We start from the raw sequence: 27,425 nt of genomic DNA on the forward strand, positions 1-27,425 counted from the left end.
AATTCAAGAACCCATCCCTGTGGAAAGCCCTCTTCCCCACCGTAGAGGCCAGCACCTACTGCTTTCCTACTGTATATACCTAGGCTGTCTACATTTGTGGGACTTGCGGTGTACTAATGTGTTGTGTGGACATTGCTGTCCTGCCACCACTTTTTTCCTTCCAACAGGCAGCAGTTGAGGCCAGCAGCACAGTCCAGCGCTCACCAGCCGCTGAGGGTGCAGACACAATATCCCGTGCCACCTCCATTTCAGGAATGAAAACAATTACAAAAAAAAAACAGCCCAGGAAAATGCAAATATCACTCGTTTGGCAGTACAGTATGTTGCTGTGGATTTCATGGGATTTCTTGTACTGCACCTGCTCATCCAAGGTAGCAATATTTATAGTGAGATTTTGAGAAATCTATTGTTCGAATTAATGACTGTGCTCATAACAAAACTAGTGACTGAAAAGCACTGAGCAAGATGTTTGTGAGAGTCTAACAGTAGTTACCAACCTGCGTTTCCACTTGCCGTGCTGGAGATTAGCTTAAAAAGCAAGGATATGGCACTGCACTCTGAGAACTTTGAAAACAAAAGGAGAAAAAGGCACTTCACCAAAGGACAAAAAATTCCAGACCACTCAAAAAAATAGCACATTTTGAGGAAAAGGAGTCTTGCTTCTTTAAAAAAAAAAAAAAAAAACACAAAAATTACTTGTGATAGGAATTGTAAATTTATGTTCATTCCAAGTCATTTGCACTCTACACAGTCCACCCAAAACCTATGCACCATCTAAGTACTATCTGAAAGTCAGGGAGAAAGCTTTAAAAGGTACATGAACCTTGGGCCGCTCCTTTGCAGAGAAATGCATTTTCCCCAACAAGTATTTGTTTCTTTCGGCTACGATTTTTTTTTTTTGTAATTAGAAGGAAAAAAACACCATCCAGAAGATTCCACAAAAAACAAGTACATTCTAGTTTTTCAAGCATTTTAGTTCAGTCTCCCTACTTTTTCTTGGTTAGAAAAAGATAACAGAAATGGGGGAATGAAGAATTGTAATTCTTCTGGTCATGTCTCTGGTCATGTTCAACATCAACTGAACATGCCATGGCTACTATAAAAACACTAGAAGAGATTACCATTAGTATATCCCCTCTCTTGGGAAGGAAGACACACTTTGAAAGAGCGGCTTAGCTGTAAGAATAAACAAACATCTGAGTTTCTAAATGAAGGACTAAGAAACCGACAGCATTCTGGAATGGCAAGGTAACTGTTCTGTTTTCAGCTGGGATAGAGTCAATTTTCTTTGAAGAAGCTGTGCTTCTCAGTAGCTGAAGCATTTTGAGTTCAGTGTGAGAACAGTTGTTACTGTATAATGGTTATGTTCAGCTGGGATAGAATAATTTTTCTTCTCAGCAACTGCTTCTCTAAATTTTGGTATGAGAAAAATTCTGAAAAGTAACTGCTGGTTTGTTGTCAAAGAAACAAGGGACTTCCTCAGTTTCCCATTCTTCACAAGTGAGCAGCTGTATAAAGCTGGGAGGATTGCAGCCAGAACCACTGACAAACTGGCCAACAGAAGCATTCTATACAATTAACATCATGCTTCATATGCAAGTGGAAAGGTTGCCAGGGGTGGCTGCATTCTTCACAGCGTGTGCTGTCCCTTGGGGTCGTGGACACCCTCAGTGCTTCTCAGTGTCCTCATTCCACTGCTCTGAGTCTGGTCTCAGTCTCTGGTGAATTCTCCATCTTCGGTCATTTCTTTGTGTTCATTCTGACCTTCACAGCTGCTAAAACCGCTGCACTTGCAGTGTTCACCATCTGGTATTCATTCTTGGAAAACGCATGTTCTGTGATTATTAACTGGAGTGGGTGAGTATTGTTTTGTATATTTTACTATTATTATTATTATTACCATTATTATTTTATCTTCTTTTATTGTTCTATTAAAACTTTTTATTTCAACCCATGAGTTTCCTTTTCCTTCCCAATTTCCTGTCCTGGGTGGGGAGGGGTAATTGAACATTTGCCTACTGTTCAGCTGCCAGATAAGACCTCAATGGTGACACAGAGCTTTAAATGAAAGGTGGTGGAGAAACAGGGACAGTCAAAAAACAGTAGATGTGAATGGTTTCTAAAGCCTAAAAGACATAACAAATTTATTCCTAATACTGCGTTTCATGCTTTCACAGTAATATTCTTCTAACAGATGGTTCCTTGAGCCATAATTGTCCATCTTTGAAAGACAATCTGAGACACATCAACACAGCACCATGTAGAGGATGTCATCCAAATTTGGTCTCCTTTGGAAATATCCAACTTGGTGGCATGTTATTAAATATTATGTGATAGAGATACACTATTGCTAACATTTGTACTTTTCACTGAAAATCCTGTAGTATTTACTGTTTCACTTATAAAAAACTGTTTGTTGTAACAGAGTGATTATGTGACAATCTCATTTTTAAATAAAAATGCAGGCACTCACACTTGCATGGTAATCCTAAACTTTGCAATACAATGAGAAATTAACAAAAAATTATTTCTAGGGCCTAACATTTTCCTATACTAGCAAGTGACTTCTAAGCTTGGTTGTTCTTCAAGACTGCATGGAGCTACTGTAGCAAAATCAATCAAAGAACAGGTGTAACAATAAATATGGTCTTCCTGGGGTCCTTCAGGCAGAAATGCCAAAACCTGGTGAATGTTATTTCATTCACTAAGAAGTTATGCAAAAGTTGTTATGTTTGGTCCGCTGTGATCTTTGACTAAGGAAAAGTTTAACGTCTCAGAGGACATGGCCTCTGTTCAGCACTGCCACAAAGCAAATTTATGCAAGGCAGTGTATATTATGTCTGGGAAAGGACATCCAGAGAGGTCTCTAAGTTCTTCGGTTTACAATATTTTTGTCTCAAAAAGTTGTCATCTTATCTCAGAGACAAGCATCATTTCAAAACAGAGAATGACTTAATTCCCTGAGTCTTCAAAAAGTTTTTCAAATTCTTATGGCTTCATTTGTGACCTTGGACCTGTGAAGGATAATACGTTGGGAGAGTATCACTGCAGACAGACAACTCTTCAGTTCCAAGCTTCATGTCGGCCTGCAGTGGGTCAGATTCACCCTTCAGCGCTGTGCAGTTTCTCAGCTGCAGTTCTTTGGTGAAGCAGAACTCAATCTGACCAATTGTTTGTGCTTTTTCACCCTAGAAACATGAAGGATAAGATTAGCTTGATGGGGAGAAGAAAATAAATCAATTCTTCAGATAGATTACCTTATCTATAGAATACAATATCACTTATTTGTACATTTGGCACTTTAAAAATGTGAAGGAGACAGAGACCAGAGGCATCTGCTCTGAACACCTTATAGTACATGCTTGTCTTTAAGGAGCAAGCAGACATGGAAATGCATTCCAACAACATAATTCAGCAATAATGTGGGGAACCTGCCTAACTACTAACTCTCATCATAAAATGCTGCAACACAGATTACCTTAGCATTTACCAAATCTGCGCAGTACACAGAAGCTGTTCACTTTAATGATGAGCTCTGGCTGAACTCTGTGAATATTGAAGGGTATATGTGTGATCTGAAAACCACCTTTCACCGACTCTTTTGTAGCAGAATAGGAATTAAGGCAAAGAAAAGTCTCCAAAGAGTGGAAGAGAAACTTGGTTTTATAATATGTTCTACTGAAAAGAATACAGAAGCAAGCTGTCAGAAGTAGCAGAAATTTCACTTTTGGACTACAGGACAGACCAGGAAGCAAAACACTGGCAATGAGTAAGGCAGGCAGGCATGGAAGCCTTTTATATGAGGAAGAAAATAATACCAATATCCCCAGAAATGCTCAAGTGTGACAAAGTGTATGTGGAAAAAACCTGGTTTTGAAACCACCAAGCAGGACAAAAATATATGTACAATACAAAAGTAACTGTGGTGGACTTTTTTCGTTGTTTTGGTTTGAGAGACAGTTTTCGTTGTGGATTTTTTGTTTTGCTTTGATATGTTTTCCTTTGGGATTTGGTGGTGGTGGTTTTGGGTGGTTGTTTTTTGTTTGGCGTTTGGGTTTTTTGTACAGAAACTAATAACACAGCAAACATGAAATACATTTTGTGCAAAGTACCACCATAACGCACTTCAAGCATCAACAAGGCCGGAACTCTGAAAAGCACTATCTTTCAATAACTGGGGTGTACCATTTCCTTTCTGTAATCTATTAGCTTCATCTGTTAAGCACAGGAGGCTCAAGCTGTAAATTGCTTTCACATAATTTAAGCAGCATCCTAACTGTACTAAAACCAATGGCAGAACTACAGTGAACAGTGCTAGAAACTGGGTTTGGGTTAGCTCTGTGTATCTTCAGCATCAAGAGGTGGGCGAATGTGCAACCCACACTCCAGTCATATTCCTTTGTTGCTTAAAGTAATGTAAAAATATATTTTAAAAAGAACTGTAACCTAGAATTCTTTTTCACATGGAGAAACATCTGAGCATAAAAACCTCAGAGGGCTGCTAAAGCAAATGAGCTGACAATACACCAGCTACAAAACTCCAACAGCAACTGTATCTTGGCAAGTTTTCATAAAATTGTCATCTGTGTACAAGCAATAACTCTGTCAAGTGTTTTGTAGTAAACGACTTCTATGAAGCTGAGATAATAATGAAATACTTGTAAGAGAGAAAGCTATCTTGTAGGTTTATGTTTTGTTTCATTTTTTAATAGAAGCAGAATAACCTAGACGAAAAAGGAAATAAAGAGATATGCAGCCTATCTACGTAATTATTCAGAATACTATTTTGTTCCTTCAAAGGCATTTTTGGTTCAGATACAGTGACCTGTATTTCATGCTATAACACACTGACTCTGTGTACCACATTCTCTGCTGCATCGTGATTCACAGTACAATTATTGGCATGGAAAAGTAGAAAGAAATGGAAATTTTAGACACCCTTGGCTCGAAAAGAAAGCATATAGTCATCCTGAACCACTGTGAAGGTCAAAATGCCTTTTTATACCTCGTTGAGTAGGCAGTTTTGAGAACAACCTCAGAGACAAGCCCCTGAGTTGCTTTCTGAAGGTTTCTGTCCACTGAGCAATTTTTTCGTGCAGAACACAAGCCATGCCCAATGAAGTAAAGACTGTTGTTGACAGGCAGCACTCTTGAGAAGACCAACAGTCACTGGCTCCATGCAGTCCACTCTTGTTGGTTCTAGTGATTTGCTATATGCCATTAGGCTTTATCAGGAGCAGGAGCAAAATACAGCAATACCTCCAGTGTGGTGGTTGCAGCGTTCATGCAAGAGATGCAAACTTTTCAAGACAGAGATCTTTAAAACCCAACGCTCTCACTTTCTGTCTAAGTATAGTAACAGCAAGTTATTAGGAAAAGAATGGATGCTTCCTCCACTAACAATATTTCTGCATTAAGAAAAGGTTGTAGCAACAGCAAGCTAAGCTAACTCAGTGGTGCCAGTACATAAGCAATATTTTTTATGAACTCAACTCCAAAAATCCAGCAATAGCTAATCTACAAAGAGCTGTGTACACAAGGAACACCCAGATCTGTTTCACCAAGCTTTTTCACTCTATTTTTGCTTTGGTTTTTTAGACAAAAAGTTCTCTCTTAAAAAAAAAAGTTGGTTTTAGTTTTTTACTTTTTTGGGATTTGGGAGGTTGGAGGAGTATGCATTTCTTGGGGGGGCTTTACCTCTTCTGGAGGAAGACATTGGATCTTTGGTGTTACACCATAAAATTTTGTAAGAGCTTCCTTTATGGCAGTCATCTGAAAAATTAAAAAGCTTATATAAGTCAAAAACCACATCTTCCAGCAGCTCCCACACTTGTTAAGTTGACAAAAACTTTTAGATAAAGCACAACCTTAAAGGACTATACAAATAAAAACAGACCACTTGCACTCTAGAGATTACATTCCTCCTGCTCAAAAAAGTACTTGCACATAGTTGTTTTACATAAAGATTGCCTCTTACCTGGTAGTATGAACTGCTTGGCTTTATCCCAGCTTTCAGGAGACAACTGAAATGAAAATACAACATTGTTCCATGGTTCCTGTATACAAACATAACTTCGTAATCATTAGGTAAATGGATAATCTCAGTGAGAACTTGGCAAGCATGACAGAGATGGGGAGCAAAGGAAACTTGTATTCCATGTTCTGCCAAGCCTAGGAATGGTTCCCCTTTTCTGCATGACTACTTTCCATCCAAGTTGGTGGGGGAGAGTGTTCTTCCTGACCCTGCCGTAATCTAAGGAGCTGGGGGAGTCAAGTCTTCAGACACAGCAGAACGCTCCATTGAACACCAGGTAAGCACACAGTTTAATTGCCTTTTTTCCTCTGCCTTGAGCAATACGCCTGAGCTTCAGCCACCAGGAAGAGATGGAGGCAGACTTGCAAGGCTGCCCTAGGCACCTTCATGTCCTAACAGAGGGTGGGCTTGCTGGGGTGGGAGGCACACAGCACACTGGGAGAGGGATATGGTGAGTGGATCTGGATGAACATCAACATCAGGGCAGAAACTTTTCCTAATGAACATGTTTTTGAAGAGGAAAGGTTGTTCACATAAGAAAAACAAGGTACTTCTCAAGAACTTTTACTCTATATACTCCTTCCTTTACTATCAGTCCTGAGGTAAGTCCACACTTCTAGGGTGACAGTAAGACTCAAGACTCAATAGGTGGCGAGTCTCTAAGCCCTAGCCCCTTCCATAAAGAGCAGGAACGTTCATCATCTCACAGGATTTAATCCTTGAGCTCTGATTATGCTCAACCCTTCCAAGACCAGGTTCTGCAAAGAGGAGATTTAACTCAGTTAACTAAAGGTCTAGCTGTTTGTCACAGTCATTTGGCACTGGATATAAGGAGACCAATAAAACAGATGTTCTGTCATTCTTACAGGAGCTTGCACAATGTCTTCTTTTTAATAATTTCCCTTTTGGAAACAATCTTCTAATCACTAACACTACTTTTTCCTATTCAAGTATAAATGAAGTACAATGAGAACATTAGCAGTCTTTATTCTTTTTGTTAAAGATTAATTTAATTATGTTCATTTTTACAATGGAAAATATGGTCTGAGCAATTAATTCCAACATGTTTCAGTCTCTATTCTTTTTCAGTGTTACACATGCTGATAGTGTCACATAATTGGCCACTGTGCCATCTGTAAAATGTTTTAGTCACACCATTACAGCTACTTAAGCAATTGACTTATCAGACATTATTAATACTTCTTGAGCACTGTGTCTAGAAAAATCTGATTAAGTTTTACAAGACACCTACAAAAATAGGAGGGGGAGTGAGAGAAAGACATATTTTCTTTATGCATATGCAAAGTGAATGAGACTTTGTTAAGCAATTGCTGGACAAGACACTAAACTAAAAAGAACAGGATTTTTAAAATTCTTTTTTGTATCTAGAAACATATCTTAAAGACCTTACTCACTCTCTCAGATCCTGTTGTCTTATACAGAGGGACAATTCAGTCAACAAATCCAAGTCAAACTTTCTCTCACCCATACCAAGCATTGATCAGGAAAGGACTCTGGCCTTCTGGCATTCACCTGCAGCCAGAATGTGTACATAAAGCGCTTGGACAAGCCACACCATCCCCATCAAGATTTTGTATATGGAATGGTCAGTGCTTTGGACCCATGAGGAAGAATCGGCCCCTAGGACAAAGCAAGAGTGTCACATCGGGGTTATTTGAAAGGACAGCACAGGCCTTCCTGCAGCGACTGAACGCTGCCCTTCAGGACATCCATGTTACTTCTCAGTCTTTTCCAAGGAAGTTCTACATGATTTTGCCTGCAGCTTGTCCTTTTCTCTGAGCAGAGCACTGACTTTTCTAAAAACAAGTGTTTTGGCCTCAGTATGAGTCAGAAGTTTGGGGGAGGTTATCACTTGACTTAGAATTTTACACATACCATAGCTTTTGGTAGTGAGATATAGCGCACAGCTTCTCAAAATTTACCAGCTCACATTGTCTAAAATGATGCTGTGAAGAATGCCGCTGGCTTACCAGACTCTAAGATGACCAGAGAAATGCTTCTCAGAGTAGACAATCCTTCTTCTTAAGTCTAATAACAGAATTAATTTATGACAATATTCATTTCCCCTCTGCCAGCAGATTTTTAACATATTTGGGGGGTGGCTAGATTTGAATCTCTTAGAAACCATTTGAAATCAGAGGCAGACGACTAAGTTCATTTACATACCTGTTAAGATCAAGGTGCCCATAGAGTTCTAAGGCTTTACCAAAGTATTTCTTCTGAGAATTAAGGACCTGAAGTGTGGCTGCACAAGTGCCGTGTTTCTCCCACTCATGCTTCCTACAGGACAAAAGCCAAATTTAAGTTTTATAAAATATTAATTGCAGATATGTGTGCTGCAATATAGTTAAATCAAGCACCTGAAAGGCTACATATGTGAAGTAGGGCATTGCACTCAAAAAATACTGCACATGCTATAAGTAGAACCAAGAAAAATTACTCCCAACATTTCAATTTACACCAACATTTGTATGTTTTTTCAGTAGAACCATTTACCAATGGATTTTGGACCTAGCAGAAGAGAAAGGAAGAAGCACAAGAAGTCCCTCATTATGGCTTGCAACATCAAACTAAAAAAAATTCAGACAATAAGTTATACTAAAATATTTATAAATGCATTTGCCTTAACATTGGCAGCGGCAAGAGGGAGACTTTTCAAATTAATTTAAGAGCTGCAGAAGATAAATAACAGCAAGGTCTAATGGTCTGGATGTTATTACGGACCTGAGACATTCAGAATCAGTATTCTGTTTTCCTATAAACTATGCATATGAATCTGTGCAAAAGTCATCTATAGTTCAGCCTTTCAGCTGTTACCCCACCAAAACAATAACACTCTTATCCCCTGACTTCCACCCAAGCTACCTTTTTAAGATTGGATGCTGCAAGGTGAGAAGATAAAAACTCATATGGAATAATCCATTGCTTCATTCTAAAGCCAACTAAGGGAGCTTTATGTCAAAAGAACGTGTCAAAACTTCACCAAGCCCAAAGCACTGTTCAGGTGTTACTTTATATTACATCAGCCCAAGTAGTTTGGGTGTTTAGGTTTTTTTTTAGCTGTCACCTTTGAATTAACTTGTTTTTGAAATAATTAAATGAAGGAATTCAGGAAGTAACTATGAATCACGCTTTACGATACAAAGGTCTCTCAATGTATTACAAAGAGATGTTTGGAGATCAGAAGACAAGATTTCCTGTTAAGTGATTTGAAATTACTTGTAAGAAAAACAGACTGTAGTTTTGAAGAAAAATGAAGCCTTTTTAGGGGTAAATTTGGCAAGAGCTATTGAGCAGTTGCTTGGACCAGAAGCAGACAATAGTCAAATCTAAAGGGCTACTGGAACAGAAGTAAGGTGGAGGTACGGTTTTGCATGTAGGATGACAATTTTTCTTCAAAGAACACATGCGTGCCTGTGTGTAAAACTAATGGTAAAGTGTTGTATTTAAGTTGTAGAGCAGCAGTGTCCTGCTGTTTCCAGAAAGAAGGCAGAAATAGAGGCCAAAGATTTGATGATGCTCAAGAAGCATACTAGTGCTAACATGAAACTGCTGTTGGAGTGGTTTGGTCCAGATCACATTGACCACAGAGCAGTATCCCAAAAGAAAATAGACAGAGCTATCCACAGACAGTGCCCATGCATCATCAGCTGCAGCAAGCAAAAAATACGCCAGGCCAAGATTTTTAAACACTCCTGTGAACTCCCAGAATGGAAAGCTACTTTACAGTCCCTACAAAACAATTACTGAAGGTTTAAGATGACACTCTTGACAGTGTTACTTTATTCTGCAGCACAGCCATGTGGGAAAAAAAATAAATAAATTATGCAGATATAGGTAATTCTGACCATACAGCACCGGTATATTAAATTTCACCTTCACCTCTTCCACTTAAATGCAAACTGAAGTAGCTAAGAAGTGAAAGAGCTGCCAGTACCAGAGAATAACATAAAACTATTTGTTTAGAAATCAAAAGAACCAATGTCTTGATTTCATTTACTGGGATACATTATCCTTCACCTAGACCACAATAAGACAAGGTAATTCTACTTGAGCATCAGCTCACAGCTGGGTGGCACGAGAACACACAACACAGTGCTGTGTATTCATGAAGGCCACCCATCCTTCTGCACCTCTCGTACCCATGAGCTAGGCAATAGCACAGAGCACGTATGCCTTGTACAACACAAATACTTTGCCAAGCGCCCAGAAGCAGAGCTTACAGCACTAAGTTGTTCCACTATATAACTTGGCTTTCTCCACCACTCCTTTTCTACGGTGCTGCTAAGAATAAATGTTACACTTGCATACCTCAAAACTAAGTCCTACAAATGAAGTACTAGGTGGGGTCCAGAAATGTAAAGGAATTAAACTGGCACAACTCAGCTGTGTGGAAAGGAAGCTGAACCTCAAAGAGATTTTACCCCCTGTGCAACAAGAGCAGAGTTCCTCCAAGCAAAAAATCACACAGATGTGACCTACAAAGTCAGGAGCATATTACATAGGTCCAAGGATTATAAAAACCACACAGCTTGCAGACTGGCTTATTATTAGGGTAGGAACAAAACAGGTCTGCAGAGCACAGCTGCAAGTGCTGCCCACAAAATGTAGAAAATTAGGGACAGCCTGCTGTCCTATCAGCTGAATATTGACTCCTTCTTCTATACTGTATGTATAAAGTGATCCTGAAGGGACTCTTCTTGGTCTAGAATATTTTATTTGGTCAAAAAAACATTAAGTGCTATAAAACAGATGGTTTCAGTTAATAAATTTTGAGATACAAAGCACATATAACACTTTGCCCTGTATTAAGGCATTATGTCATGTCCAACTCAAACTCATGGGTGGCTGTCACAGTTTAGCCCTTAGGTGGCAGCCAAAGAGTATGCAGCTGCTCTCTTACCCCTCCACACCCAGTGCAATGGGAAGAAGAATCAGAAAAGAAATGGAAAACTCATGAATTGAGATAAAGACAGTTTTAACAGTACAATAGAAGCAGAGTAATATACAATATACAAGAATGTATAAAAATTCCTTCACCACCCAATGATTACTCTGCTCTATGCAGCTATTCCAGCAAGTGCAACAACTGCAGCTAACACGGAGATCACACTGACTCCAGACAGAGGAGTGAGCACAGAGATCACAGCAACAGCAGCAATATTAGCAAGCACAGCTGTAGCAGAATGTTGAACACCAAGCATCGAACACTGATCACCTGCCACCCGCCCCAAAGCTCAATTCCCATTTTTACCCTAAGTATGATGTTACAGTATGGAATATTCCATTGGGCAGTTTGGGTTAGCTGTCATGACACTGTCATTTGCTTTGTGCACTAGCAAAACATGGGAAACTAAAAAAAATCCTTGATTTCTTAGCAACAACTAAAAACATTAGTGTATTGTCAACATTTTTCTCATATTAAATATAAAAACCAGCAGCTACTAGGAAGAAAAATAACTATCCCAGCCAAAACCAGTACAGTGGCAACTGTCACAGTTCGCAACTTAACAAAGTAAAAAAATATTTGTAATTATCTTTACAGAAGTACCCACAGCCATCTTAAAATCACCAGGAATATTCTTCACCTCCCCTCTTAAGCCAGGGCTACAGTTAGAAGTAAAGCCAGGAAGAAATACACTACACAATTGCAGCCATCTTGGAAAAACCTTGATGTGATGTGCTAAGACAGTACCATTTTACTTGTCATTGCCTGTGCTCTTTACCCAATTAAGATGCCTTTAGTCTACAACAATGAAAACTGTGAATAGTTTTACTTTCAGATTCTTACTTCTGCTGTATTAGGATCTTTACACTATAGAGGGTTTTTGTTTGTTTTTTAAATTTTGAAGTACAGTGTATTAACTGAAGGAAGATGTACAACAGGATCTCACTGGCTTTCAGTTGGCTTAAAAGCTTGCATCCACAAAATCTGCAGGTAGAGCTGCCAATTACAGTGCACTTGTCACCTTACTGAAAGGGATTTTATTACTCTGTCAATCAAAATATTAATTACAGTGTTATAACCTGACTTTAGTATTGCTTTTATGGTATTTCTGATTATATTTCCAGGTACTGAAATAACTGCTATTTTCTAGTCTTGAACTGAAAGGGAAAAGGTTTTAATTGCATCTGTTCGTATCTGCTGCCTACCAAAATATCTCTTTTAGTAAACAAGGACTGGTATGCACCTGTTTTCGTAAGCTGGTAGGTGGTCAGGACACAGGAGGTGCAAGATTTATGACACATTTTTCTTATTCTAATTCCAAGAACAGTTTAAGGTGACATAAACTTGTGCTACCACAGAAAGCAGAAGTCAAGCTCTCCCTAGCACAGTGTAAGAACAGAGGAATGGAGGAAAAGTGAGACCACCACTTTTGACAGTTAAAAGCTTAGGTTGCCATAAGACACTTGTGGAACCAGTTTAAGACCCTGAGGACAAGCACCTTCTGTAGAGCAGGGCCAAGATTAAAAGAGATGCACATTTCCTTTAAAGCTTTGACATAGGGAGGAAAGAGTTATCCAATTCAAAGGAAAACATCTGGGCACTTATAGTTGAGATGCTTTTAAACACTACTGCCTCTAGCTATGGGCCCCGCTTCTTGTCTGATGTACTTTAACTGTAAATCCGGAAGGACAAATTGCATACCCACACCTTAGCTGATGCAGCTTATGGCTGAGCACATGAACTCGAATTGCCACTGATTTTAGTTTAAAATAAAGCGCTCAAACTGAAGCCTGTACAAACTCAAATATCACCCATTCCGCTCTTTGTTCCAAGTGACTGATTAATCAGAAGCGAAGTGAAACGTGGAGAAGGAAAACAGTACCGTTGTCAGGGGAGATCAAAATCTCCTCCGTTCCCATGAGCAAAGTATGTTGATCTCTAAATAAACTCTCAGATCAGCTTTTAGGCTGCCAGGAAAGTCAGTAAAAGGAGAGAATTTTGTAGAGAAGTGGCTAGGATGATCCAATGCATTCTGGTTTTCCATTTCATCCTGTGAAAAAGCCCCAAAGGAAAGGTCTCTCGAGGCCAGCAATACAGAGAAGCTAGTGAGGAAAAGAGGCCTGGAAGCTACTCTTGCAGCTAGCTGTGACATCTCAAGCATGCTGCTGCTATTCAGACTTAATGTGTCAACAGTAGCTGCTCTTCCTCCCTAAGGGCAAAGGGTGGAAACACATTCTCTCTCTTTCACAAAGTTTCATTTCTCCAAAACCTCTGCCATAGCCTTAACTTCAACAGCTGCATTTTGCAGGTTCTGTAACAAGAAAACTGATTTATTTTTCAAATGAGACTGACAAGGCACACTGCTTTCTGTGGCCTCTTGGACACTGCTTCTCATGCACAATGTCTCATTTGAAGAATTACTAAGTCAGATAGATTTTTTTTTTATAAAATAATATTCAAAATAATACTTTTTTGGGGGTGTTTTTGTACTCACCAGAATTGGGTGCGATTCAGAGATGAATGAAGTACATCAGGCCAATAGTGTCTCATGTCTGACAAAAGATCCTAAAAACATCACATCTAATAAATGCACCAACAGTGTTGAAAAGCTATTTCTTAGGCAATCTACACATATTTTCTAGAACGGAAGTCTCGTCTTTCAACATCCCCAGCTGAAACATTTACTCACAGAAAAAGAAAACGTCTTTTCCCCTAATATGCTGAAAGTTCTGTAGCAGGAGATAACAGGTAGCTACAAGTACCCAAATATCTGAAAGTACTAGTAATGACACACTGCCTCAAAGTAAGATTTGTTCTTCTCACCCTGCAGAATTTGTTCAATCATGCTGCTTTTCACATTTGTCAGCTCAAGTCCCTTACCTCTGTTTACAACACATTTGAATGAAAAACATAAATTGTTTTAGTAAAAAGATAATATATATACACACGTAAGTATATAAGAAGACTGATGCCCTGGGAGAAGACACAGAGAAAAATTTATTCTGCACTCTTATTTGTTGTGTTCTGGCTTTGCAAGAGAAAATGGAACAGAGAATATTGACTAATCTCTTTTTCACAGCTAATTCTTGCCACTACAGATTGACTTACATTCTCTAGATTTAAAGAGGATGCAGCTGAACAAGTCAAACACCAGGTCTACAAATAAGCACTCAGTGAATTTGTGGTGCCCTTAACATTTGCAGTGACCAATATGTTCTTTTAAGAGTGATACACTACAAGTCACAGATTTTGCATATAGGATGTGCAAAAGTAACTGCACTTAGCTCCGCTTTGTATGACTTCTTTTGTTTTAAATACCTTGATCTCGGTGACATTGAAATGCCATGTCCTATTACACTCTTCACCTTTGTCAGGCCTAGAGAAGTGAAAGAGAAAAAAAACAGAAGTGAAAAAAGATGTCTACTAACTCACTAATGGTAACTCACAGCATTCTATTCTATTCTACATCATTAGCCTGAATTTTAAATAAGCAAGATTATAGCTAGAGATTATATTTAAAAATGCAAGTAATATATCAGCATCTACAGTGTATTAGAAGTAAAAATTCAAGACGTTAATTATGGCTGAAATATTTCCCATGCAGGTACTCTCCTTGAGTCCCACACTCTGTGTAAAAGACATTGGAAGAGTAAATGATATGAAAGGGTCTTGCACATGATGTCAGTAATGACACTGACCTCCTTAACCACTGCACCAACTAATCATTCTGCAGCTATCACCAAAAGACTCACTGGAAATCTAGACATAATGCTGTCTAGGATGCATAGCTTACATTCCCGTGCTTATTTTTTCCTGTCTTTGTCAGGAAAACCTTTGAATTGCTGGCACCAATTCCAGTAAGTTGACTCCCTTGAAGCAAATTTTTCCTGTAAAAAATTTTTCCTTGAAGCAAAGTTTTTCCTGTACTTTTGCAGTATTTGTGCTCAGTTAAGATACTTAAAGCCACAAGCAGTCACGAGATTTAACTCTGTGTTATCCGGGGGCGGGGGGAGGGGGGGGGGGGGAGAAACTACACTTCCCTTTCTGTCTGAGCACATTACTGATCTTATAAGATGTATAAATAAAATGCTTATTTGGCAAGAGGATTTCAGGAGCTCAGCAAGTCATTAGATACAGAAGTGCATGCCAGTTTTATATCAAACCATAGGGTTTTGATTTTCAACAAAACGAAGGCTTTTATTTCAAGGAATCATAAAACTACATAGATTAATCCCTCAAAAAATAAGCACTGAACATCCTGGTACATCCTGGATTTTCCTTTCCAGCCTGAAATGAAACTACTCTATGATCATACCACAGTCCATGGATCGTCCAATACTCTGGAGGGTCTTGACAATCATTAGCACTCATCTGTGGAAAAGAAGAACACAGAATATTTGTTATATGTATCCAGGGATAATATTTTAAAGGAAAAAACAAAGGCTTATTCAATGGTGGTCCAAGGCTGTAGTGAGACCTTACAACTTAACGTTTGCCCAAATCAAGAACTGGTGAACTCCAGTTACTTGAAGCTCTTATGGATTGTGCCACTTAGCAGAGATCACCTAGCATTAAAGTTTTGAAGCAGATTAAGTGAATATCATGAGGCATCCTGAACAGGCAGTGTAAAAAGAAGACAAAGGACAGGTTATGAGGTAATAGCCTGATCCATACTAAATGAATGGAGCTAAAACTGCATTTATCATATTCCAGGAGGCAGCCCTCTGTATTTTTCTCATTGGATCTTTTAAAGGAGTGCAGAGCCATTTAAATAAAAAACATTAAAATAAACTATAATATTACACAAGCACACAACCATCTTTAAGCATTCAGGAGTAGCTTTGTTGTTGTATTAAAAGAGAAAAATAAAGAGATAAAATAGGTTACTTATTCCAAGTAAAATGGTTAGAATTTATTTTTTAAATATTTTAATTTGAGGGACAAGGGAATAGGGAGAAAAGGAAAGACTATATACATTTCTACAAAAAAAAATTCAAAAGTTTTGATAATGCAGGAGAAACAGCCCACACATTAATTATTGTTTAGAGCAGGGTACTTATTCCTGAACAAAACCAAAAAAAATCCATGTTCACATATCATACAATACTATTATTGTCTTTTCCCTGATTATTCTGCTTAGCAATTACAGCTCTTTTTAGTAAACACTTTTCACCATTAAATAATAATCTCCTCAGATGTTCTTCCTCCGTAATAATAGCTTCCCTTTTCAGCTCTGCATCCTGTCGTAATTACACCACAATGTTCTTTATGTGATGCCAAGGCAAAAGCGGAGTGTAGACAAGAGCAAAGAGGTGCCTATAATGTCATTAATTGCCTTCCACACGCCACAGGCCAGTGCCGGCAAAACTGCAAACTCTGCAAGGCTTCCTTGTTCTCTGTGCCCATTTCCTTCCTCTCCTCTCTTGTCATCAATAATAGAAGCAATTAAACCCAGCAACTTTCTCCTGAAAGGGATATTTTCAAACACATTGCAAACACCTAAATAATACCACTCATGTCAGGACCTAGCTTTGGTTCTGAAAGAGTTCAGCTATCTAGCCCAAAATGAAGCAAACTAACAGTTAGCAGCTAATGCATCCTCCCCTGAAAAACAACTTGACTGCTAACTAGCTTGCTCAACGGAGGGTGGTAACAAGAACAGTGCAACTGTGTTCCTTATCCAATCTTTAACCACAGTTCTCACTTTCCTGCTACAGGAAAGCCCAGAGTATTCTAAATTTGGAACCAGTTCTTCCCTATTAACGGCACTAGCCAGATTAGCAGTTTCTACTACACATTTCATCAGGCTCTTGGTGTTACACTGTGTGCTGGCAGAACTGTGAGGTCAACACAGCTTAAAATGTATTACTTCACACTTGCATGCTTTGGCCAGCTTCATCCATCCTCTTTTTGTAATCATTCTAACCATAGTATTTGTCCAATGTTCATTTTAAATCAATACCATAGAATGAGCAAACGCTAGTCTAAGAAGCTGGATCAACACATATGCGCAGTAAAACGGAGATCACAGCAAAGTTTAGTACCCATTTCTTTATCACCCTTTCCATTCTCAACAGAGAAGGAACTGAATACCCTACTGTGTCAGATTTTCCCCATTTCACAAGAAAACACCCAGAGAAAATTTTTCACTTTTTGCAATCTCCAAGGAGCAAAAGCTGCAATAATATTTCCCTTTTTAAGTTCTTCAATTAAAGATTTTCACAACTCCATAAAAAGTGAGGGGGAAAGTCCCTCTTCTTGCCTTTGAGTTGCTCCCATTTCCACTGTGCTTTTGACAGAAATATGCTGGAAGGTTGGGCTCATTTATTTGTTTCCCCTCCCACCCCCCAAATACAGAAATTATCAAAGATACCTGCCATGACAGCTTCTTAGCTCTCCCTTTCCTGACTGAACCTATGTTTGATGACTTATCATTAAAAAGCTGGAGCCAACGTTACAAAGCTAAAACTTGTTGTGCAGCGGACACTTCAATTAGTAATATGCTGTCTTCACAGAGACAAGGCAGTCAAGTCTCCTTACAGAGTCTGGTGGAAGTCTGGGACGAAGTTTACAACTAAGACACAACAAAATATGTAACAACTACTCCAAGCTTAGCGTACAGTATGTTCTACCTTAATTATGATATCTGTAATATCTGTAACACATCACAATCCTGTCTTGTTTACCTCTGATCTGAAGTGCAGAAGAAGTAACAAAAGTTGCAACAAGATCAGTGAAAGCCTTTATGAAGATAAAAGCGTATAAGGAAGATTAAATGTTTGATGGGCTGTGTTTATTCTGTTATCAAACATTTATTGTCAAGGTTACCTTTGCAAGGATAAAAGAGAACAAAACAAAAAAACCCCTCACCTTACATACAGTCACTGGCCAATGATGAGCAAGATACAGCTTTTTCCAGGTATGAGGCTGGTTGTCACTGGAGAAAGACAGACAAATCTATTTTTCCTCAAGTATTTTAAAAAGACCAACACTTTCAGCAGCAGCATGATGCTTACTAGTATAATGCACTGATTTTAGAGCTGGTTGTTTCTTACAGCTTCTAATGCAATACTTGAGAACTCCAGACCGAGCAGGACCAAACTAACAAATCACGTATAAACAACGTATTTAGAAACCTGCCAATACTCCCTCATTGCTAAATAAATTGTTAAACTCCTGGCATCCTATCTCCATATGCCTTCCATTTCTTAAATAGAGAGAAACAAGTTTTGGTTTATATTTAGGAGAGTGCTTACTGCAAGCTTTTTTTTTTTAAATTATTATTGTAAAAAAAGTAATCTTTGTTTAGGATAAGAAGCTTCTAATTCTTCTTGGTGGGTATATTAACCAGAAAGAAAAAGTACAAATTTCTTGGAAGTCTAGCTACTCTTCTGAAAAATAAAAGCTACAAACAACCACAAGCAAGGTAGTTAACACTGCAGGAGATACAACTTGATCTTGCAAGTGTCTCCAACCTTGTAGATAAAAAAGAGAAACATAATAAAAAGTAAAACACACATCTCAGAAATGGTCACTTTATAAAGTTAGAGATATTTAATTAAAATGATACTTTTTAGAAATGATAGCTATAAATTAAGTAATTTTTAAACATTTAATAAATAATGAAATTGTGACACAGTCTTAAGGTTACCTAATGAAGAACTAAAGGAGGAATATCCCATATTTTACAAAAACACTTGTTTCAAAACCTCTTAGAATAAAGGGATCTATAACTCACAGAGGCATCAATACTATCTTATTCCTATGCAGAGGAAAAAGAAAGCTTACAAATTTTGTTTAAAAAGTGTTGGGAGCCTCTATCATGTCTTTGCCACTTCTACAGAGGCATTTCCCAACAGTTTGAAGCAGACCTATTCTGGATAAGCTAGAAGTAACTAAAAAAACCTGTTGCTTCAGATACTATAGCAGATATGTTTAGCTATTAAACAACCACAAAAAGTGGTTAAATAGAACAGCAAGTGGGAAAACCTAATCAACAAAACCAGAAATGTAAATTGTTCAAACTGACAGCCCTATGTGCAGTACTGTAAAAATAAATTGCTCTCTGGAAGCTAATAGACACGTCCTTTGTTAGTGTTTGCCAGAGGTTATACAAAAAATACAAGAGAAAACTAATTCTTCTCATCCTGAGGAAGTAGCAATGTTCCCATGCTACATCACTTCTCTGTTTTTCCCTCTAGTTTTGTTAAGTTTGCCATGGGCACATTTTCCCTTAAGCATTCACATATGTCTGTGGTTTTTAAATAATTTAGGAGAATAGCTCTGGAACAAATCGGGCAGAGCCACAGTGAGAACTACTAACACTTCTAACTGGTCTTTACTGCTGCTGCAGAAACCTAAACAGAAGAATTCCCCAATATTGCGGAGCAGTTAGTTTCCTTTCTTTAAAAAAAATCCTTGTTTAGAAAAATACCATCTTTTATCAGTATGTAAAATAGCAGCTGAACTTTTGCAATGACAATCACAACAAAACAAGTTCTCCTGAACCACACTTTTTGGTCAAGGATATGTCAGAAAACATTGGGTAATTAAATAAAGCAAGTTTCAGAAATTTAAGAACTGGAATCCAAATAAAGCCGTGTTCAATACCTATTCAGCTTAAGGGATCTCTCCTCCTTTTTTTGACCCAAGTTATCCTGGTCTGTGAAGTTTGCAGTTTGTCTCCAGAGCTGCCTCTGCTGCCAAGCCATCCATCTCAAGCCCTGGGGATTCAATAAACCTCACTACAGGGCCTAAACTACCAACCAGTTACAATGTAGCCAGTACATAAAGTTCAACACTGAACTGAGCATCCCTCACCATTCTCTTGCCAAATCATTGAGAGAAAGAAGGAAAGCTGATTTTCTAACATAATGTAATAGAAATCTGAGCTTTCACCACAGAATGGGGCATGGGTTCTCCCATGACTCATTAGTATTCAAGCTCAGATTTTGCCAAGTGCAACAATCACCAAAAGGCTGCATGGCTCTGATACAGCCTCAGCCGGGATGGTGTATGAAAATGAATTTACAATTATTGGAACTAAGAAAATGGCAAGAAAAAAAAAAGATAATTTAGAAGTACAGAACGTAACAGTTAGTGCAATTCATGACAAAGGGTAACTCCAACTTTTTGTTATATGTCCCAAAATTATCTCTCATTTCTGTCATTACTATATCACAAGCCTAAATCATTCATTTAAAGCAAGGCTGCAAAGGTTTAAAGTGCAGTGAAGGTAATTTGAGTTTCCCCTCTTTCTTCATGCTGACGCATTAATACATTTAAAACCCCCACTCCTTCAGTAAATGTAAATGCCTTATTTTACCAGTGAACTAAGGGAAGAATAACACATCAAAACCAGCACATAAAATAAGAAAATTTACACTTACTAGAAGTTAAACTATTCTGCTCTGCACTTAAGAAAGAACTGCCGGAGATTTTGTTTTTAAGCATAGCTTACCTTTGAGTGAATTTATCTGAAGTACACCAACAACATAATGCCACAGAAAACCAACCCAGAATCCAATAATGCAGTTTTGCAGCCTTCATTTTGTTAATCAATAGCTGTAAAAAAAGTATTAAAAGGAGAAATCTGTTACTTATCTAATGCATTGAACTGCAAGTGTTAAAATGCAGAAAAACACAACTATCTCAGAAAGAGCAGGTAATATTGTCTCTAGACTAGATTTACAACCATGGGTACAAAGAGCATCTCTTTCAACGCCGTGCCTGATTCCCCAGCTTGTATGATAACTTTCATAAACTAATGGCATCAAGGGTGAGAGATCAGTTTCCTTTTTTCTTTACTTGTACACAATCCCAGTAGAGCCACTTTCCAATTAACAGAAATACATATATCTTCTCTGCAACCATACTTACTGTAATGTAAGACTCTACCTGTGGTCAGCAAAATGCCCAAAGTGATTTATGAAATGAACTTGGAAATTAACATTGAGTATTCATGTTGGATTGACCAAGGCTGACATCAGAAACTCACTGGAAGTGAAGCACGATGTCTGAGAATAAAATTATCTTTAAATGCTACTTGACTACTAAACGGATGTTAAAAAAAATGGTGCTAAAACCAGATTAGTTTCTCTTCTTGTTATAAACCTGAGACAGCCACCACAAAACCAGCACAATCTGCCTACTTCTTCATGAACCCAAAAATCATGGGAGAAAAATATCTAATCGATTTCACTTTCACCAACAGGACTTTCACTTGGCACTGGCCAAAAAAAAACTCAGCTGCCTCCTGTATTCATCAGATGTTTCAAAGCATTTCAAATGCTACCTCCTAGATGCTAGAAACAGATGTACATGCATGCATTTACAAGCAAGTTTTAACGCCTCACAGAACCCACTTTCCAACTTTGTCATTTTAAGAACCCTAACAAAAGCACTAGAGGACACTGTGTGCGACCTATGTGACCCTTCTAAGATCGCTCACTACATTAATCATATTATTTTTTTCCTAGCAATTAGTTGCCTGTACTCTACTCCCTTATTATAGTTTCTGTTTTGCTATTAATGACTAGCTTGACTAATAAACCCCCCACTTATATAAAAATTCCTGTTTTGCACTTTATTTCAGGCATATCAACTCAGAACAGAGCAGAGGCTACAGAAGGGCACTTAGGCATTAGCGAAAGGACTCCCACAGCTAACACAACAGCAGGTGTACAGCTAAGCACCTGCAACAAAAGGCAGAGATGAAAATTAGGACCGCTAGTCTGGCATCTAAACGCACAAAACCTAACACCCAGGTTTTGGTGCCATCTCAAACAAGGCAGCGCACTACCTCTGCCACAACAAGTTGGACAGCTTCATTACAGAACAGTGCACCACATGCATTAATTTAATTTATAACAACGCTCTGAGCTTCAGCAACTTTTAGCTCCACAGCCCACTCCCAGCTAGCCATTCATCCCAAGCCCAAGTGCTAGCCTAAATTAAAGTGCTTTAAAGATTTTCACGTGCAATACTTGCATGTAGCGGCCCAGCTAGTTTTTAGCAGAACTTTTTCACAGCTTCTATCACAAAGTACGAGTCAAAGCAGGGCTTGAGCAGCAGGAACTTCCACCGGCTTCCTGGGGAAGCCTTGAGCAAGGCAGCACCTCGCTTTCCCCACTAACACTGCCCTACTTTCAGCGCAGTCTCGCAAGACTTAACTTCCTGACAGCATAAGGCGCTTGCTCCAGATAAACAATCATCCGATTCCATTACAAGGGTATTTTCATAAATTACAGAGCAGAGAATCCGAAGTGGGATGCCTGCGGGTGACAGGAAGATGCCAAAGCTGATGACAAGCGCGCAAAGAAAAACTGCGTACAGAGTTTTTCCAACTCCGGCAAACGCTGCAGTTTCTTCGGCCGGCTTTCGATTTGCTTCACGCGGAGTTTAAGACATAAGAAGTCAAACCTGATAGGATTTCAGCCCTTACTAGTCCCGCAACCCCCTCCTAACACCGTGCAAGGCAGCAATCTCACCGGGGACAAGAGGCAAAGAGCCGGCACACCCCGGGCAGCCCCAAAACTATTGTCCCTCTGCGAGACAAGGGGTGGGACAAAAGGGAGCAGCAGGGACGCCGGTGCAAAGACGCTTCCAAACCTTCCAAACCGCCTCGGCGCCGAGCTCCCTACCTTCCTCCAGCTCCTCGTCTCCCCCCGGCAGCCCTGCCCCGCACGGCCCGGGCCGGACTAAGCGCCGCCGCAGCCCCGCCGCCTCCTACCGCCCTCGCCCACCCCTCGCAAGGTCGCCGAGCGGTGGCTCCGCCTCCCGCGGGCAGCGGTGACGGGGAGGTGACCTGCCGTGTCCTTGCCCGCAGCTTCGCCGCCTGCCCCGGGATGAAAAGGCTTCCTTGGCTTCACCGCAGCCGGGAGCCCGGGGAGGAAAAGAGCGTGGAAAAGATGAAAAGGCTGTAGTGCGCATAGAATAGAGGTCATCATCATGGCTGGTGGTCCAAAGATGAAAAGGAGGGATTTGATTTAAGTAGTTACTATTACCAAACCCGGAATATTTTTTGGTTTAGGCTGGAGTTAAATTTCATCTAAGTAACTGTATTTTTTTAAAGTTAAATAGAATGTTCCTCTGGTAGCATGTTTTCATAGAATCATAGATTCATAGATTCATAGAATAGTTTGGATGGGAAGGGACCTTAAAATCATCCAGTTCCAATCCCCCTGCCATGGGCAGGAACATCCCACTACATCAGGCTGCCCAAGGCCCCATCCAACCTGGCCTTGAACACTTCCAGGGATGGGGCAGCCACCACTTCCCTGGGCCACCTAAGCCAGTGTCTCACCATTCTCATAGTGAAGAAATTATTCTTTATGTCTAGTCTAAATCTGCCCCTCTCCAGTTTGTATCCATTCTCCCTGGTCCTATCGCTACAAGCCTTTGTAAACAGTCCTTCCTCAGCTTTCTTGTAGGCCTCCTTCAAGTACGAGAAGGCTGCTCTAAGGTCTCCTCAGAACCTCGTCTTCTTCAGGCTGAACAAGCCAAATTCTCTCAGCCTGTCCTCATAGCAGAGGTGCTTCAGCCCTCTGATCATCTTTGTTTCCCTCCTCTGGACCCATTCCAACAGTTCCATATCTTTCTTATGTTGGGGACTCCAGAACTGGACACAATAGTCCACATGAAGTCTCACAAGAGAGGAATAGAGGGGCAGAATCACCTCCCTCGACCTGCTGGCCATGCTTCTTTTGATGCAGCCCAGCATACGTTTGGCCTTCTGGGCTGTGAGTGCACATTGCCGGCTCACGTCAAGCTTCTCATTGACCAGCACCCCCAGTTCCTTCTCTGCAGTGTATTCTTTCAAACAGTGTTTTTTTTCCAGACACTGTTCACTCTTTGGAGATGATAATGCATTGTGTTCAGTGTGATCTGCGCTGAGCAGATGCCTCTTCTGTAATCGCCTCTGTTTGCAGTTTCTCCCTATCTCAAATGCAAGGTCAGGCAGAGCTGGTTCCAAAGCTCCAAATTAGCAAGAATTTTGACTGTTGTGAAGTTCACAATAACCTTAAAATTAGTCCTTGGAAAGTAATAGCATATACATAAGATTTCTGGGAAAGTTTATACATGTGCATGTGAGTGGGAAATACATCCTATCACAGCTCTTGTCTCGCCACACAAAATTGATGGAGATCGTTCCCTCTTGTTGCCCAGGCCTTATAAAAGATGCTTGATTTCTGAAATGACAAAATGAGTCTTAGAGAGTTTATTTGCCAGCATTTTTGGGATCAATCCTCGTCGTGTTTTGAGGTGCAGTAGGGATTTTCCCTCCGAGGCTGCTGAATTAACACTTGGCACTCTGTGAAAACTGAGCCCAGGAAAAGAGTGCATGGGTATTGGAAGGAGGGAGAAACTCAGGATGGCTGTAGGGGACACTACTTATATTTGTGGGTTTGCTCATCCTGAAGTTTTGGTTGGTTCTTTGTTAGCATATTCTATGTGTTAATTATTGTGATTTCCCACTGGAAATTTCTGCAAGACAGAAATCTTAGGGAGTGCAGTAGGGATGCTCTGTATTTTTAAGTGGTCTGCTCCAGCAGCAAATAGGAGACTGTTGACTAAATTGAGTCCAGTAAGGGGAACAGAGGAATGCTGACACAGGCCTCTGTGGAGTACTTCTCCAAAATAATGGTAGCACTCGTGTTTGGGAACACTAAGAAGTTTCTGAGGGGGAAGGAGCCTGAAGGGGTGACTCACAAATATCCCAAGCGGGACTTGGTTCATGTTTTCTCAGCGCTACGGTTAAACTGTGGAACAGATTCCAACCCCTCTCTCTCTGCTGATGCATGAATCACAAATGCAAAGCGTGATTCCTTGTTACTATTGTGTGGTTTTAAACTGAGGGAATGTGTCACAGTCATCCTCCATTAACGTGCTTGACAAATAATGTAGGCAGATCTACTTCCACAAGCAAAACAGCATTTGTTTTGGACAGATTAATTACAGTCTGTGTAATAAGGCCTTTGTTCGCAGTTACAGTATTATTCACTTGCAAGGTTTTTTTTAGTTATGTTTACACATAGGAGGAGGCAAAACTAATCTCTTTTGCTCACCTTTCTATGGAAACGTGAAAATGTCATGCTGGATGGAACATGTGATCCATCTGCTGTTGTCTCTGACAATGTCTGAGAGGTATCAAAAATTTCAGAAATTTTGTTGAAGAATTAAAAATAGTGAAGTTTCCTAAATCCTTATATTCAGCGCTGCTCCTCCTCTTCCCACTGCTGAGGGCACCACCGTTCCATCTGGCACTCATGTCTTTGTCACTGCCTGTGAGGAGTCAGCAGACATGGACACTGAGTTGTTCTCTGTGTCTCAGTTTCTATCTTTGTCTTGAAAAGAGCAGGCTGTAATGCACATATTATAGAGCTCTCAAGGTCCTTTGCTCCAATGGTAGTTATGTTTTGAGGTGCAATAAGGGTTTGCATTCTGAGGCTGCTAGATTAACACTTAGCACTCTGTGAAATCTGAGCTCAAAGACAATTTTCCTATTAATGTGGTTTTAAAGAGAGATTCAAAGCCGCTCTAAAATGATGTAGCCTCTTAAGGGGTCAGGACATATGTCATTGTATCATTACAAAATAGTGCTTATTAATGATGGTTATTATTAAAGAGAACATTTTTGAGGAATATGAAAAAGATAGACAATGGAGAGCTACTTGGAATAACTATTTCTATGTTTAATACTTATCTATGCACTGGCAACAAAGGAATTGTTACTAAATCAATAATTTTAAATCAACTATTGTATCAGATGCAGATGCTGGCACCTGTAATAAGAAAGACGAGTTCTACTTTCACTGTTTTCAACCTTTCTATGTTAAGAAATGCTCTGCCCTTAAGAAGTTCATTACTTCAATAGTGCAAACAGCTGTTGTTGCAACCTGTTTGAAGAATAAAAAAAATAATAATAAGACTGCTTTCTCAGTCATTTGGGAAAAATCTCAATCATCTTTCATCAATAGTTGGCAGATAGGCCATCTTAATACAACTCAGAATATCGGGGGTTGTTGACAAGCATATGTAAATATCCAGATTTATAAGATGTATAGTGGTGCCAGGAATTCATTTATCCTGTGTTCTGACACTTGGTTGTACTAAAACAAAGATTTAAGCACTTTAGTCTGTTTGAGCTCTGTTTTATGCCACTGGTAGCCTCCACTAACTTTGGTGGAGTTATACATGACCTAAGAGAATGTTCATTAGGATTGTGGTGGAATTTACCATAGAAGTTGAAATGAAAGGACAAGAAATTAATATGCATGATTATCTGAATAGAGGCCATGGAAGCTGTTGGAATCTTTCATTTTTCCTGAAATGTGGCAAAATCCTCACACTGAGATATGAGATCTGTTATAGCCATTCCCCCAGTCAACAGACTGGCCCTCCAGTTTGAAACTCATTACCTATCCATATTTATATCCTGCATTATGGGAATGCGGCTCCACAGATTTACACACACTCAGGTCCCAGAATACAAGCACATACCAACAAGCTGAGAATACTCTTCTGAATTGGGATAAAACTAAAAAGTACTGAAGTGCTTTCCTGGACTAAAGCCTCAATCACCAATTGAGTTGAACTGGACTTTTAATATGCTATATAATTAATTCTTAAGAACACATTGGTCTTCTAAATCTGAAAAGCGTGGTAATAAAAAATAATAAACGTAATTTGGGGAATTTCTCGTTAAACTTATTATCGTCTTTTATTTCAGTATTAACTTTTCTTTGTTAATTGCTCCCTGTTAAGATGGATGAGCTTTCTCTGGAAATTGGTGGGAAAGTGATGGAATGTCAAAACATTTGAAAAGTTTCTGTTAAGTTTTTCATGAAAATAACATTTTCCTCAAATATTTCTGAACAAACATAGCTGTAACTTAGATTTTTATGTGTTTATATGCTAAAATGTGTTGCCTAAAAAAAAAAACAAAACAAAATAAGGTTGGCATGATTCATCTTCTTTAAAGATTTTCTGTGAAATGCTTCAGAAGAATAAATTTTTCCAGCTTCCAGCAGTTTGCATTCAGACTGAGATTTAAGAGTCCAGATAGAGACTTTCAAATTTTGTCTCCCTAACACAATGCACTGGTTTGCTTTGATTATTCCCATTGGGCAAATAGAACAAACAAATCTACCTAGACTTCATTCTTAATTGTGTGTTGATAAGACATTCATTTACAATACTCTTGAGCAGATGCAAAAAAATTTGGAACCTATATGTATTCCCTTGTCCTAATTTTAAGTCAATAGACTTGGTCCATGCACGATTTTGAAAGCTTAAATTTGATAATTTGATTTAAATTATGTTAAGAGTCTGTTGCAATGTTAGCATATTTTTAATAATGCTGTGTTCGTTTCACAGGATCTTTTTAAAGCTATGCTGAGTTTCCCATGAAAACCACTTTTT

General features: G+C 39.2%; 1 protein-coding gene across 2 annotated transcripts; it reads right to left on the reverse strand.

Annotated features, from left to right (window-relative positions):
• Positions 1-716: 716 nt before the first annotated feature.
• RNASET2 (ribonuclease T2) lies at positions 717-22,798 on the reverse strand. Of its 2 annotated transcripts, none has more exons than XM_054063183.1 (10): positions 22,646-22,798; positions 20,464-20,567; positions 17,874-17,940; positions 15,319-15,374; positions 14,322-14,379; positions 13,498-13,568; positions 8,222-8,335; positions 5,978-6,023; positions 5,698-5,772; positions 717-3,188 (listed from the first exon to the last, which is right to left on the reverse strand). In XM_054063183.1, the coding sequence occupies exons 2-10, from the start codon at positions 20,550-20,552 to the stop codon at positions 2,997-2,999; spliced, it is 768 nt and encodes a 255-aa protein (XP_053919158.1). In that variant the 5' UTR covers positions 20,553-20,567; positions 22,646-22,798; the 3' UTR covers positions 717-2,996. The 2 variants fall into 2 exon arrangements, with proteins under 2 accessions (XP_053919158.1, XP_053919159.1); XM_054063184.1 differs by lacking the exon at positions 22,646-22,798 and adding an exon at positions 21,993-22,116.
• Between the last annotated feature and the right edge of the window lie 4,627 nt (positions 22,799-27,425).

The sequence above is a fragment of the Cuculus canorus genome, chromosome 3 (genome assembly GCF_017976375.1).
Source record: "Cuculus canorus isolate bCucCan1 chromosome 3, bCucCan1.pri, whole genome shotgun sequence".
Classification (NCBI taxonomy): domain Eukaryota; kingdom Metazoa; phylum Chordata; class Aves; order Cuculiformes; family Cuculidae; genus Cuculus; species Cuculus canorus.

Bases quoted from the DNA above. Each gene is read 5' to 3' on its own strand.
- RNASET2 (XM_054063183.1), bottom strand. From the start codon at position 20,552: ATGAAGGCTGCAAAACTGCATTATTGGATTCTGGGTTGGTTTTCTGTG. The intron at 8,336-13,497 runs GTGAGTACAAAA...TTTGTCCTGTAG, and splicing joins CTGAATCGCACCCAATTCTG to GAAGCATGAGTGGGAGAAAC. The intron at 6,024-8,221 runs GTATGTAAATGA...TTTTCATTTCAG, and splicing joins GGGCACCTTGATCTTAACAG to TTGTCTCCTGAAAGCTGGGA.